The sequence below is a fragment of the Rhamphochromis sp. 'chilingali' genome (genome assembly GCF_963969265.1).
Source record: "Rhamphochromis sp. 'chilingali' genome assembly, chromosome: 21".
Classification (NCBI taxonomy): Eukaryota; Metazoa; Chordata; class Actinopteri; order Cichliformes; family Cichlidae; genus Rhamphochromis; species Rhamphochromis sp. 'chilingali'.
This window is the reverse complement of record NC_137949.1, coordinates 24,333,631-24,349,515: the sequence shown is the minus strand read 5'-3', so window position 1 is coordinate 24,349,515 and position 15,885 is coordinate 24,333,631. Positions and strand designations below refer to the sequence as shown.

At 39.2% G+C, this 15,885-nt stretch overlaps 1 protein-coding gene and 1 long non-coding RNA gene across 8 annotated transcripts in view; one reads left to right on the top strand and one right to left on the bottom strand.

Annotated features, from left to right (window-relative positions):
• cdin1 (CDAN1 interacting nuclease 1) overlaps positions 1-8,107 on the bottom strand; it is a 50,889-nt gene extending 42,782 nt beyond the window's left edge. For 2 of the 6 annotated variants that reach the window (XM_080870005.1, XM_080870007.1), the window contains exons 1-2: positions 8,009-8,107; positions 7,633-7,733 (exon numbers count right to left, since the gene is read on the bottom strand). In XM_080870005.1, the coding sequence (XP_080726131.1) occupies positions 7,633-7,733; positions 8,009-8,011 (104 nt within the window). In that variant the 5' untranslated portion in view covers positions 8,012-8,107. Of the gene's footprint in view, positions 1-7,632; positions 7,734-7,937 lie in introns of all 6 variants that reach the window. The other 4 variants (XM_080870004.1, XM_080870008.1, XM_080870009.1 and 1 more) reach the window with 3 other exon arrangements.
• A 110-nt stretch (positions 8,108-8,217) lies between these two features.
• Positions 8,218-15,885, top strand: part of LOC308389502 — a 79,399-nt gene continuing 71,731 nt past the window's right edge. The window contains exons 1-3 of one of the 2 annotated variants that reach the window (XR_013970284.1): positions 8,218-8,255; positions 8,388-8,454; positions 8,849-8,978. This is a non-coding gene — a long non-coding RNA (uncharacterized lncRNA). Of the gene's footprint in view, positions 8,256-8,387; positions 8,455-8,848; positions 9,472-15,885 lie in introns of those variants that run through there. The other variant, XR_013970285.1, reaches the window with a different exon arrangement.

Genomic DNA, 15,885 nt, shown 5'->3' with positions numbered 1-15,885 from the left:
ATTTCTTCCACACTTCAACCTTGCACCTGAGCATTTCGACAGTATTACAGCCTTATTGTTGGCATGGGACCATCATGATCCCCCTGTCGGACCAGACATCTGTTACGTTTTAAATGGATTACTCTCTATAATGAGCATGATTACTGCTTAATTGCTAAATCTATAGCCTGTTAACTTTAAAGGGACATAAACGACGCTTAATATCTATGAAAACATATCTGTTTCAAAAACACTAAGAACTTTGGGGACTTGTGTTTTCATTTTTACCTCAAGCAGATTGACACAAAAACAAGACTCGAACTAAACTAATTAGAGATGTGAAGAAATAGTTAAAAAAAAAAAAGGAAAAACATTAAAAAGGGGCAAAATGAAGAGCTGAATGCAGATATCTGGATTAAAACCAAGACTTGTTTGCATTTTATAGAGTCTGTCAAGTTTTATGCTGCTATAATCCCCCTTTTTTTATTTAACAGACATTAACAATAAGTTTTTGCAGACTTTACATTAATGTATATCCAGCCTGTCCTCTCTTGGGCGCAGTAAGCTCACCTTATGCTAAAATATGTAGCCAATTGCCGTCTTACAGCGAGGATTTGATCTGCCTACTGAACAGGAGTATTACATTTTTACTATAATTCATGTATCCCATTGCCACACAGTACAAGCATTTGTGAAACTCTGTCCTGTCTCAGTGGTTATAAAAATGAACCCAATTTGTTAACTATTCTAAAACCAGCTGCATTTCTGACTGTATTTTGTTAGCCTTAAACAAATCCTGTAGCTTGCATTTTATTATGAATTGCACACATGATACGCACAGCCAAATGCTTAGTGTCAATATGCAACACATGGAAATGTTAGGATATGATAAAACAGCTTTGAACATTTTTTTGAAATAAGATGATAAGGTAACAAGGTTTTCCACCTTTTCTAATATTTAAATATCTCTTGGTGATGTGGTTGTAACTGACAATGACTACGAATATTTAAAATAACATATATTAGACACTTGTCTTCCTAAAGTGAAGCCTAAAACAGTTCTGTGACTAAAGCTAGGAAGTCGTGAGCCCTTTGTGAATTGTGTAAATAAAGAAAGCTATTTTTTAATGCACTTGCCAAGGTCAACATATGGGTTCATTGATCGCTGTTTCACTTACTTAAAAAAAAAAAAAAAAAATCAATCTCATCAAACAAAGAACACACAAAATATAATTTGAAGAGCCACGGACAAGAGTCTGTGACACTGCAGTGCACACTTACAGTGGCTTTTATGTAAAAAGCAGAAAATAAAAAATCTGCCCTTTCGGATATAATTTAGAACATGGGGAAACAGAAGGTTGGGAGACAGAAGAGTGGTTAGGGAATCATTCACTCTCAACCTAATTACCCTTCCTTACAACATAAGACAGAGCATTAATATGCACTGGCACCCAAAATAGTAAAGCAGCAGATTAAATTAAAAACAATTAGGGACTTTCACTTTGTCACTGAACTGGTATGGCTGTCTGGTCAGTACTTCAGGCTCTATTAAGCTAGGTTACCCAGTGGCTGTGAATCTGATAAATTCAAGTTTGAGTGCTGCATTAACTTATTTTCTTGTGCATTCAGGCTGTATCATTGCCTTAAACACGAACACAGTGAAAAGCCTTGAAATTCCCATCAACCTAATTAATAGGAGATGAGGGAAATTCAAACTATCAATTATATTTGGAAACTTCCTATTTACAAATAATTAATTATAAACAATAGCTGTAATTTGGGTAATGAAAGCCACCTGGCTAATGGCATTGGTATCATATGCTGCGACAGTATTTAGCATTTGGTGGATCTGCATGCAGAGTGTGTTGAATGGTGTGACTCTTCAGGGCATGGAACTGTCTAATAGCACATATTTTTACTGCTGGCGATGAAACAATTTTCAGAAGGGAATGACATGGAAGAAATATTTTGTGCAAGGAAATCTGAGAGGATAAGGCTTAGTTTAAATTCTACACCTATACTACATTACATTATTATTGAAGTTTAATTCCATTATTTTTTCACATATTTAGGTTTATTTACCATCAAAACACCTCATTCAGACAAGAGTGCTGACAATACTATATGAAGCACTTACTTTGCTATAGATCAGTATTTTATACAGCTGAATACGGGCTAAAACGCTGGATATGCAAATGTTGTTAATTACACATGCTGATAGGCAAAATGCTAACATCTGTTTCTCAGCTAAGCCTAGCGTCATCAGCAGCCAAACAAATGAGTTGAAAAAAAAATCTTTATACATTAATGTATAAATGTGATATATTCTGACAACGGATAGAAACAAACACAAATCTCAGTGTGTCATTTAGCTTCAAACAAATACTTGCACAATGAGCGCACGTGTTTAGAGTTTAAATATTTGCAATTTTTGTTCTGCAAAAACAAGTATAAAGGCTTTTTTTTCCTTTTAAGCACAATTAACATAATGACTGTTGCATTTTAGAAAGCTATAGAAATTTTTGTGGAATTTTTTTGTCACTTTTAAACAATATTTTCAAGATATTTCTCCATCTGAAGGAAGACTCACCAGTTTGTACTGTGAAGAAACCCCCACCCCCAACAATCTTACCGCAGCAGGCCATACAAACCTACAAGGCTGTAGGGGACCATGGACAGAAATGGTTTTAGCAGAGGCACAATATGACCCCTACTGAGCTTCCTTTACTTTATTACAATCTTTAAAATTTCTGTCTGTTGAGGTGCCCTGAGTTGTCAGAGCTGTTATATAATGGCGGTAAAAAGAGCAAGAAAACCTTTACAATCACCACTCTAATTGTGATTCCTCCTGAAAGCAAGGGATCTTCACCACTCCGTCTGTGCAAAGACGTGCTATAACTATAGTATTTTGCCATTGTTAAAGCATAATTACTGTCACTGCTGCTTCTGCAAGCTCTCATGGAAAACAGAAAATGAGGTTCATGCTATCCGTCAAGTGGCGAGTGTCCACTGGTCTGGCAAAGAAACACATTACACTGACCAATTGCCTATTCCCCCAAGCGCAGCTGGGGAACTTGTACCATTCTGGGCAATTTTGTTTCATTCTTCGTCTGCAATTGATTCCAGTATGCAAAGAGAACCCCAGGCTAGAGACTCTGATATAACTGCCCAGCTGAACTGTAGGTTTCCCTCAGAGTACATATGTTTTTTGGGGGGGTTCAGTGACAACACTACTACTGACACTAGCATACAGTACAGCAGATGCTGCTCTTATTCTTAGAGTACCATATCAATAGTTTTACTCTACTAATATTGACCTACTCAGTCTATCGCTCCAGTAAATGCAGTTTTTAACCTTCACGATAAGGGACCATGTAATTTCTATCAGGCCTAACTCAAAAACAAGCTGCTTACCTCTTTGTTTTTAGACCAATGAGCCAAAAAGGCTTTGCACTCTATGGAATGTGCTTGGACAACATCCCTCTGATATGAGAAGGAAGTAGCCATTCCTTTGCTTCCTAATCAAGTAATTGATTACATCTATTATTCATGAACTCCTTAGCCTGACATGAAGTTGTATACTCAGCTTCTCTTCTTTCCACACCTTCTCTCTGCTAACACTTCATTCATCCCTTCACCCTTCCAGTGCTCATCTAACCACATAAAGGCGTGGAATTATTTAGCCAGCCTTCAAGGGTTGTACCCCTAAGCCCCAACTGCCAGTTTGTGTTTTGTTCAATATGGGCAGCCAGAAGTGTGAGGCCATGCACTGGAAGCTGTCGGGGCTGGCCCCACAGGCTCTGCACTTGATCAGTCTCTGGGTAATGTCATTGCCACTTCCAGCCTACAAAATACTTGTGGAGTTCTACCTTCACAGCACAGCAGCTGGAAAGAGAAAATCAATTGATTCCACAGGGACAATCGTAGAAATCAAAGTTAAAACTGAGAAACAAGCCAGGAATTTAATACATATATGCCAAGACTTTGATATACCTAAAATGTGGGCAATGAGCCCTTGAAAGCTGTGAACAAATAATAAATACCACACACTGGGAAAAAAAAGCGATATTTAATGTTTTTTTTCTCCACCATATTATACCTGTTATCAAATCCTTAACTTTAACCGCCATGTAAAGAGGTAAACAATATGACTACAATAAATAATCAATGAGCAATTCCCTGAGCTTCATGCTGAGCTGAGATATTACCATCAAAAACAAAGTGTAGCCAAGAAATCATCATATCAATGGCACATGCCACAACAACCCTGCCCTGCGCTTTCCTTCCAAAGATCATGCTAGATAAACCCCAAATAACAGAGAAATTAACAAATGCTTGACATTTGCTTAACATCCATTATTCTGACACTTCTTCAGAATTTCAAAAGGCTGAACGCATGCTTAATCAACATTCATATTCCCAGAGCGAGCTCCAGCACCATATTGCAGCCCGCCTCAGTGCTGATGAAAACGGCACATTAGGGCCCGATTCGAAAAACGTTCAGGGACTCCTCACCAGGGAACTGTGTCTGTGCGTGTGTGTATGTGTGTGTGTGAATAAAAGAGAGGCGCTGATTGTGTTTAGTGGGGAAAGATGCTTCACACTTTACTGTTTAAGCTTTTCTTTTTTGCAAATCAGCCGCATCTGCCCCGTTTTGCTCATTCTTTTACTTTCATCACTGTGAAAGCCATATAAGGAGCTGAATGGCATTTTAAAGAGGGGGGTGATCATTACATCCCAATTCATTCATAATATAGCACAGAAGGACACAGAGGACTCTCACATTCCCTCCCTCTTTATCTTGCCCTTCTTGCACCAACTCTCTCGGGGGACAAGTGGTAGAAGGACTGGGGTCCCCTCTAGACCCATGGGAAGACAGGCAAGGCCTGAGAGAGCAGCCCATCATTTCCAATTCTAATATGTGGCAAGAGAAGGACCTGATGGGACTGATGTCACATTTCCCCCCACACCAGCCTGCGATCGGCCCCCCATCCCCCTTTTCTGCCTAGCCACAGTCCAGATAGTAGACAGGACACCACGACTGGCTAAGAGGAGGGCAAAGAAGAGAGGGCAAGAACGGGGGTTGATATTTGCATGTCCCTCCATTGTGAGTGGGGGTAAAAAGTGACAGCACCGTGTCCAATTCTTTTCCCCCCAGAGCAGCTCGGGCCCAGCAAGAGAGGCCAGGCTGACAGATGACTCCCAACATCTGTGTTATGCAGCCGTTACAGATGAGGGACTCCACATCACAATCTTTCTCTTTCTGTCTGTCTATAGGACACTCCCTCTCTCCTCCCACAAACGCTTTTCATAATACAAGCAAAAGACCGACAGACTCTCTGTGGAAATTACCTTGAAATGGCCTATAACAATCTTTTTGTTCCAAGTTTAAATTCTCTTCCATTTAAGTTCCCAATCAAAAGCAATGACTATGAAATGATTTTGAACTCTATACAGCATTCAGATCCTTTGGGGTAATGATTATTTTAACAGAATTTAAAAAAAAAAAACAACTAAAGGGGAAAGAACTGTAAGAAATTTAACAAATAAAGGTTTTTTTCAACCTAGTCAACATCTATCTACTGTAGATCTGTAGCTATAATATATGATGAAAGATCCTTTTTATATCAACTCCTTTTATTAATACATTTTAACTTTAATTGCATAAAAAAATGAATTCAGCCAGAGCAGAACTGTAAAATGACCACAGAGGACCATCAAATCATTTATGATTTCACCTAAAGTCAGTAACTAATAACTCCCTAGACCTAAATATATTACATCAGTAGGATGCCTTTACGCTCACCTGTGAAGTATTTTCATATACTTATTGGATAAATCAGATTAATGTAGCATAAAAGAAAACTATATGGTGTTTACTGACTCAAAGTCAGCCTTTAGTGGTTAACTACATGCATACAATTAAGGCACTGACTGTGCTACTTTCTTTGACAGAAATATGTGCATTTCATGCCATTTCTACTCAATATTGATTTTAACTGAGTAAATAATATTGCAATTAACAAAATGAGGTTTGAAAATATATATATTTATTACAGTGCTGGCTCTGGCTATGTTGGCCAAAGAGAAACCCTGAATAAAATACAATTACAGGGTAGCAAAATAATATCACTATCTAAATAAACTTCATGCCTCTGCTATTATACTTGTAAACAACACATGAATTTACAATTTATTCAACAGTTTCCATCCCCTGGAAAACAGGTATAGTATATTGCAAAATGATTTGGTATCAATGCAACTGTCTATTCTCCTGACTGTAATAACCAATTCTCTTGCCCATCCCCTTAGTCCAAGCCTGTCCACAATAAAGCCCCAAACCCCCTCCAACCCAACCACTGCCAGGCCCAGCCTGGCCAATATTTACGCAATGGCAGGGCTCCCACACAGTCTAAGGGGACAGGGGGTGTGTGGGGTGGGGGTGGCTGACTGCTGTGCCTGAGCGCATGCTAAGAGATGATGGATGGCCTAGTCGATATGTTATGTCTTAAGAGCCTGATTTCCTGCCAGTCCAATCACTAACCCTCCAGAGCCCAGCTCAGCTGATTGGACAACCAGAATAATTTCGCAGACTGTGAAAACACTGCTGCCGTGCCTGTCTGTCAGGCCCAGTGACGAGACTCAGGGATTTAAAGAGCAAGGGCCTCCCCGAGATTGGTTATAGTGAACGTAAAAATAATAACCAGCAAGACTAAACAAAAGAGCAAGCACCTCTGGGAGAGGAAGACTGTGAAGAATTACTGGAATGAAAACGGTGCAGTGTTTTCATTTAATTATTACACTCCAGTACAAAAGATGGCATTTGGTATGTTTGTTAAAGGCAGTTTGAGTGAGAATACAAAAAAGAAATAAACGCTAGACAGACTTCAGTGTTTCAGTGCTTAAACATGAGCAATATTGGATGCATTTTATATGCATGACATATTCCGTAAAATGCTGACAGTGAGAACAAAGGCAAACTGAAACTCCATGGCATCCCCTTTGGGGACCTGATACCTTCTTCTAGATTGGTGATTAGGGCACAATGGAAGTAGGAAGCTCCAAATACATGCGACTTTGTAAGTGACCTCGACGGGATCAGCCATGCTGTCCTGGAGGCCTTGGGGGATTACACATGTTACAGTCAATAACAGGAGGGCCTTCAGTGTCAAGGAGAAAGGCAAATACAACCATTAACCTCTCTCTTCGATTTCTGGATGTGCAGGACCTGCATGGCAAAACGCTGGCTAATGCTGTGGTGGAAGCCAATACAGAAACCTGTGTGGAATTAATTAGTGATCTTAACAAGTGAATTAAATAGGATCACAAATGCTGAAAAATAGGAGATAAAACTGAGGGGGGGAGGGGGATTACTTGGCTATGGGGAGCTGTACTCAGATGATAACAATATAATTTAAATTAACAAGCTTTCTGATACATTAATTAATTTCCAATAATCCAAAGACATCTTGTTTGGGCTTCTTTTGGTCTTGACTCATTGTTTTATAATGTGTGGTAACTGATGCTCATACGCAGCAGTTTGGTGTTTACTTTCTATGTCAGACATTAATATGCACTTGGAGTACAGTAACAGTCAATTGGCAAATGCAACGGAAACACACACTGAATGCAATCCAGTGTGTACACACTCACCTTGGAAACTTGTCCTTCAGTATCTTCATGCATCGGCGTGTAGGTCTCAGTTTTTCAGTCCATCGCACTATCTCTTTATATTCTGCTCGGGACAGTCTCATCTTTGAAGAGGGGAAGAGAATCTGATCAACACATGCTTCTGCACAAAGTTGTGACAACGCGACCTGCGAGGGTGTCAGGTCATTGACAGCTGTCAAAAACAGCTGTTTTACTGTTTTAGTAGCTGCACCGCTAACCAAACCTAGCTTTATGTTACACCTGCGAAACACTAAGGGCATATCATAACGTAAAACCTTCGGTCTCACCAAGGTATTAGTCGGCTTCATGTCTATTGTGTGCAACATGCTGCAAAAAATAGCTCAAAAGCAATAAATACCATGAAAAAGGGATCTTTACTCTTAATTCCTGCAGTCCTAGTACCGTCCCCGATAGCTGCTTCCCGCTAGGAAGTTGAAGGGGGTTACTTTCATGTGAACACCGAGTTGATTGGTAGAAGAATCCAAGGAGCTGAGTATGCCGACAGATGATTGGTTACTTTGTAGCGCGAAGGCGGTGCCTAGCTAAGACGTGTTGGTCACTGGAACTGCCTTCTCGTCGGCTGTTAACGACGCACGCAAAAACGAGTAGGTATTAGTAATGATAAGATACAGGCTCTCCTGTTACATTCTTCAAGTATTTTGCAGTCCAGCGGCTCTGGAATACATGAACTGTGCTGTTAGGGAAAACGCTTATGTTTTTTGTTCTTTTGTTTTAAGGGAAAGGTTGTAATGGAGAAATAGAGGCACGGTGACTGGGAGAAATAAGGGAACGCCTCCCTAATGCGTATGTGAACTACAGTTTCACTAATAGCGTGACAGATTTAACACATTTCTAGCCATGGTTTTGGTTCTGCGTTTACATTTATGGCACTCACTGGGGATGAAAAAAAAAACGATGGCTGAAACAAATAGTTTTTAGCTTTGACCATAAAGTTTATATTTTGTACCGCAACACTCAGTCTCATGTAAAGCGAAGGGTTCATGCAGCGATTTCAGACACATGGCTCTTTTGTTTGTACTTCTGATTTATTTTTAAAAATAGTTATTTACATTTTAAAGAACTGAAGACGCAGTATCTTTATAGCTGAGTCCATCGTTTTTCAAAAATTCTTATTTTCCGTATTTAGCGCAGTAATTGAAATTAAAGTGTCTAAATATATTTTCTCACCTTTTTATAGTGGTTCAATGAGAGTCATATGACATCTGTTACCCCTTGACTCCACAATTACCTCCTATGGGAAATGTTGTGGGTCATCTCCAGTCTTGGGCTCCCCCAGTATCCACCAGCATCCTCTCTCAGCAGTAAAGGTATATTGGTTCAATTTGCACGACATAAATTAGACGTAAAAAATTCAAATGGATTGCTGTATAGAAGAAACAACTGTGAAACTTTGAAGGATAAACATTTGCTTTCTGTAACATTTCTAACTTGAAGCTGTGTGTCTTTTAATGATTATGAATCTAACAGTTAAAAATTGGTTGTTTTAAACAACAGTAAGATTGGAGTAATTCTTTAAGACCAAATACATCCCTTGAGATCAATATAATTTTACAATGGCATTACTGTATAATTAGTCTCTGTGGAATAGTGCTAAAGCTCATTCACTAATAGATTTTCTTTTAAATCTTTTGTCTTCTTCAGTTCATTTTTGTTTGATTTTTATTTTCCTAAAAAAATAAAAAATGAAAGATGATCGCTGTCACAAATAACAGGACTCAAAATGTGTATTTTTTATTTATTTATTTATTTTTAATCTGTATTATCACCTGTATGCCTGTATAATTATATTAGTCTCTTCTATGGCTGAGTCAAACATTCTTTTGGTTTTCTGCATTCTGAGTGAACAATGCATCAGTGAGCAGAAAGGCTCTATCTGACCTGTGCTGTGTCAGAAAATAGCAGTCATTGTTGTTGGGCAGTGTAGTATGATGTCTGAGATGAGCTGAGGTCTTAGGCTCTGTGTTCACCGGCATAGTGCCTGGGTCTGAAAGGGCTCAGCACTCTGTAGCTGTTACAAAAGGGAGCTGTGTAGTGGGATTGGTATAGCTAGATAAGATCAGGGCAACTGAGGAAGTCTGGTCTGATTGCTACAAAGGGCTGAGGTCAGGGGCAGGAGGAGCAGTTTACCCATCTAGGTATCAGAGGATCAGGGGTTTTGGTGGGGAGCCGTGTGTGTAATAGGTATAAAAGGACCAGTGTAATGCAATGGTATAAAATGATAAAAATCAGAGAAGGGGTTGGAAGGCTGTGTATTGTAATGGCTTCAAAAGCTAGGGGATCAGAGATTTTGTTGTTTGCAGGTGTCTACTCTTGCCCTTCTATGTACTCCTATGTGTGTGTGTAAGCACACATTTTTGTATTGAATAAGTTTATATCTGTATGCATTTACTGATGGCTAAGAAAGCCACAGCAGGCTGTGATTAGAGCTGAAAGAGAGAGCGAGGTGATGGAGAGGATGCAGGGAAAAGATACCGGGTGAAAGATGAGTGCTTTGGAGACTGCGTGTAAACAGGGCAGTTGTACACCCAGTGTCGCTAACCAGCTGTGAAGCCGTCTCACAGTAGGAGATGAATTTACAAAGGATGTCTCCCTCTGATATCCAGGAGATGCTGCACTGATCTCTGCTCCACTGCTCTCGGCACACCATTGTAGTGCTAAGCACTGTTCCACTAATGGCACTTATATACCTTAATGCCTGGAAAACATTTACATTTTGCTGGCAGCAGAGGGAAAGTGTGTATCTGTGGAGAAGAGGAAAATGCGTGCATGCATAAAAAGTGTTTTTTATCAACAGTATCTGACAATGAATTGAAGATTTGTGAGGCTGTGTAATTTCCTTTACTCATCACATAGTTTAAGGAAATTGCAAGCCCTCCCATGTCTTACACATAGTCCCTCCTTACCATATCTAGTGATATTACTCACGTTACAAAGAGAGCATTTTGTTACACTAGATCGTCAGCATTACTGTCATAATGTTCCTTTTTTTCCATTACTGAAGCCAGTGACTTCACTCCCCTGCAACACAGAATTGCTCTCCAATCTTCAGGGAGTCTGGGATCTTAGCTCTAAAAATCACAGTTTAAACATGAGGCAAACCATAACCAGGAAATGCCTGTAGTATTAGCAAGGTATCGGATTCATACATCCCCCCTGTACAGCATGACTGCCCCTGAAAATCCCACATCCATATTTTACATCATGGGAGACAAGACACATGTGTTTCACCTAAGCTTTCAAAGCTGTTTCTTTCATTTATTTTATTATCTTTTAATGAATTTAATTAGAGGACATGTAATTAAATACAATTGTGCTCATCCCCTTAACACACACACAAACACACACACATATGTGCAAACATACACACACACATTTGGCTGTAAATCTGTAAATCGCCCAAAACAACATGTGCAATGTGAGCAAATTTACTGGATTAATAGGAGATTCATAATATTTTGGGATTGTATTTCACTCTAAACGGCTGCATGCGGAAACAAAGGCTGCAGTCCAAACTCATTAATCATAGTCAACGGGCTGCCCGAGTGCAATTTGCATGACCGAGGTGGCTGCACATGCTGCCGTTCGGCCTAGGTTGCTGGATCTGCCTTGATTTGGCCCGGCCGTTAACGCTGCGTCAATCAAGGATAACCCAATAACAGTATGACAGAGGAAGAGGGGAAAAACATTTTCTTCTCATTACCCAACACCACTTCCCCTCCCTCCCTCTTCCTGGCTACCCAACTTCTTATTTTAGTTAGGACTAATTATACTGGCCTGATGAAAATGAAGCCATTCTGGATCTGCATCTATTACTGAAAGCATAAATTCCTAATTTAAAAAAATATATACGATTTAAAAAAACTTGAATATTTAAAATAATAAAATATTTTTCCATCACTAACCTCTTAATGTATATTAATAGATGTCAAAGTGTGATTTGAACGTTGCATGTATTTTCAGAGAAAATAGAAGTCTAGCTATTTAGCTTTTTTATGGTGCAACGTAATTACTTTTATCTATAAAGAAAACTTTTTAGGTTGCTCTGTATTTTTGTCAGTCACAGTTTGGAGCCTCACTAAGCCATTTTAACTGTAGATAATTGGGTTGAGGCGTGATGCAGTGAAGTTCAAAATGAAGCACAATTTCACAACGCTCTAATCTCATACACTGAATTCTAATTATCTCGTCAGGAACTTTGAAAAAAAAAAGTGGCTTTTTAAATTTTTATTTCTAGTCCATACGAGGTGTGTGTGTACAAGCGTTGGTGTGTGCGACACACCATGATGTGTGCGTGCGTGCATAAGTGTTTTTTTGTGTATGAGGCACACACACACACACGCACACACAGACACCCACCATCACCACACACAGACACGTGAATGCGGCTTGTGTCTGGTCTGGCCTCTCTACCTAGCTCTGCTGACGAGGCTCATGCTGTGCTCTCCCCCCATCCCCTAATATCCTGGAGGCATTTTTCTCATTATCAAATATTGTTTGATGTCTTTGTTTCTTGATGATTAACCATGGTCACCAAACACTGGTCTGGATTGTTTAAAATTTAATTTTGGGGCTCTGAAGTACCTGCAGAGGGCCGACTGGTGGGGACACCCGTATTTTATGTACGCTATTTTTCACGCTGAAATGCAAGAGGACACACATTGAAAAACACAATAAATCCTGGAGGAGAATCATTAGTGGAATACTAGTGGTTTTATGACCATTGTTATTCAATGCTGTATTGAGATGCAGTAAATTGTACTGTTTATTATGGGTTAGTGGATTCAGTTCAATTTTCAGAATAATTATGTTGTTTTTTATTTTGCATTAATAAAACTGCTCACTGTATACTTTTCAGTGTAAAAACTTAACGTTCCTTATTTACAGTGTAAATATTTGTTTCTCAAATCCAGTTTTTATTTTTGTACATCTTTTTGCTTATTCCTTGTGTTTTCACTTTACCGACCACATATATTTCACTGATAATTTGAACATCATAAAGACAAACATCTTGCTTTAGGTACCCAAGATTTATGATGGAATCAACATCATTGTAAGCAAACAAATAGGGAAACAACAATCTCCCCTAATGTCAGCATGTCAAAACTATATTGAATACTTGAAATATCTGTGTATCTAAGGCTGAATAGCAGCCATTGTATCAGTCTAATGATATTATCCTCTGAAATTTGGAGTGAAAGAAAAATGGCAGAAATGAGCAGTACCATTGTCTGCCCCCATTTTATCTAAACAAATTGCAAGTGCAGAGAGGCGCAGACTGAGGGAAAGGAAGAACAAGGGAGACAGAGAGAGAGACAAAAAGAGAGAAAGTGCTCTGTAAATGAAAGGTTATGCGCCGTCCCATGTGTTTGTATTGTCAATAACTGGAGAAGGCTGTCAAGAAAGTGGGGAGATAAAGGTCAATAACTCAGGCAAATGTGTTTGTATTTGTACACTCCTGCTGATAGTATAGCAAACGTCAGGGCCTGTGTCTGACACCCCACAACAATAACACAAACAGTGGGGCTAGCACTAGAATAGTCATTATTATTGTTGCTGCTGGAAATGAGAGGGAACCTCAGCACATGGCTGTGACAGCCGGCACAGTGTCACTCAAACATCACTCCATAATGAAACACGCCAGAGATCAGAAAAGGCGACGATAAAGTGTAAACACAAAGAGATTATGCTGCCGGATGATTCTGATATTTGCCTTATTTTCTTGTCTCTGAAGAAATATGATCGTAACCGTGATGTTTTGGAAGCACTTAACACAAAATGTAGGCACTGGAATAATTAGGCCTGTTACTTTTGTTTGTTTTTCTTTCAAAATAAAGTTTCCAGAATTTCCCTTTTATTGTTTATCCATCGCTAATTTTCAAGCAGTGAAGCATGCTTGTTTTTTAATAACGTCATTAACTTTAATAAAGTAAAATATGATAATTGTGAATGTAGCCCCTTTGATTAGATCAATGAGAATTTTCCATTTTATCCTGAAAGATAAAATAGCAAGTAAATTAAATTTGTAGGACTAAAAAAACAAAATACAAACACACACAATGTTAAGCTTTAATTTAAAAGCTTGATTCATTTTTCATGATTCCTATACGTGTTTAACTGCTATTTTTTTTCGAGAGCGGTTTAGTGTTTCTCTCCGTGGCCTTGAGTGCAATAAATGTGCAATTAACAGACTTAACTAATTCATGAGGAACATTTTGAGACTAACGAAGGGCATAACTACTGTACAGACGCCACTGTCATCTGTGAATATTGTTATTGTTCTGCTTTTAATTGCTGGAGGAGGAGGAGGAGAAGAAGGAGGAGGAGGCAGCGTGTTTTGAATATACGTCTTCGGTTACCATAGCAAAAAAGAAACACAGGCTCCCTCTTGACAGTTATATCTAACGTCAGAGGTACGTGGAGGTGTTAACTTCTCCAGTTTAAACCAGCTACCAAACAAATGACTTTTAACACACAAAGAAACCAGATATAAGTAGGTATACCACAAGTAATGACATCGAGTCATTTGGCCATTCATCTGGATACGTGATCAAAGAAAAGGTTCCACAATTTTTATGTGCCTTTAAAACACAGACTTTTTTTAACCAGATATAATTTGTGTTATTTTAACTGTTATTGCAGTGGATTAAAAAACACTCAACTGTCTTTCTTTTCTTAGCAAACTGCAATGATTAAATAGTTTTAAGTAAAATGCAAACAAAATAGCTGCCTCGCTGTCTGTGATTTTTACCCAAGAAGCGTATTTTCTGTTGTCATCAGCGCACGTGTCCACAAAATTTGCAAACGTTGTGCTACTGTTGTGAGCGCATGAAGCAAAATGTACTTTAAGTGAGTATATAAGTCCATAGGGGAAAGTGGATCCCTCTCTCTCTCTGTTTCACCCTCTCCCCAGTCAGTTTGTTTATTGGCTGTGGAGCCTCGTAGTGGTTTACATTACATATGATTATGTAAATCTGGAGCTGTTCCTGTGCATTATGGGCCAATGCATTGTCAAGATCTTTTCTAAAGCAGTCAAGTAGCTATTTCTGAATTCTTTTATTATTTGAGAGTGCAACAAAGAAAGTCTTTTGTTCACTGTTTGCCGCACACACACTAACATGCATACACAAACACACACACACACACATACACGCGCGCTTCTGCTGCCGTCCATGACTTACTACTGTCCCCTAGTGGTGCTCGAGTCCACAATCCCTTAACTCTCCATTTCTATCAACTTTCCACACTTCCATTCACCTGACTTCCCCCTGTCTTTGTCCTGCTCCCCTTCTGTGTGCCTTCTCTCTGCCTTATCATGCTCAAACATTTAAAGGGTTGATTTGCAGTATTGTATGACAGGGAGCTCCAATTATGCATTGCTGTGTCCACAGTGACTTTGCTTTCAATGGAGGGCTCAAACAGTGTCAACAAAAACAGGAACCCTGATGTTTTGTGGCTATTGTGAGGCCAGAGCTCGTGTCAATAAGGTATTGTTTAGTCAGAGTGCCACACCAAAACGGCAGTGAGAATGTTATCAGACCTGTGGAAATCGGGTGTGCGTATAATAGTGCTAAAATGTAAGTATGATTGTTTGGACAAGCCCAGCACAAATGCATACAGGGAACAGCCTTGGAGCTTTGTCACCTTTCCACGCTGTTGTTTTTAAAGTGAGCAACGCAGCGGGAACCTTTATAGAACAAAAACCCTTTTTTGCATCTGTCGCTTATTTCATGATTCTAAAATTACTCCTCGATTATTTATTTGTTTTAGAATTATTTTTAGTCAGGTCAAAAGAGTACTCTCTTATGCCTGCCATCACCGAGTTGATCTCCTATTCCCGCAGATAATAGTATGCATTTTTATACTTTTTGTTTTTGCTTTCTTGATCACTGTTATTCCAGCTCTAATTGGTGTGATAACCTGGAACAGTGCTAATAAACAATAGGGTAAAGGGGTCAGCCTCCACTGGCAGTGCATGGACACACACAGTCAAGTCACTCATGTCAAATGACCAATTATACAGGTTATAGAGGATGGCACCTCCGTCTCCAGTGCCCCGTCCCTCCTGGGATAGCTTTCCAATGAGTGGGCTATCACTCAAAACCAAACCACATTCATTCATTAGTCCGTTAAGATGGACATCAATTATTCATTGAGAAAGTGGCCAGTGGATTATTTCTGTCAGCACAAGGCTTATTGTATCAAAGGTTGATTATG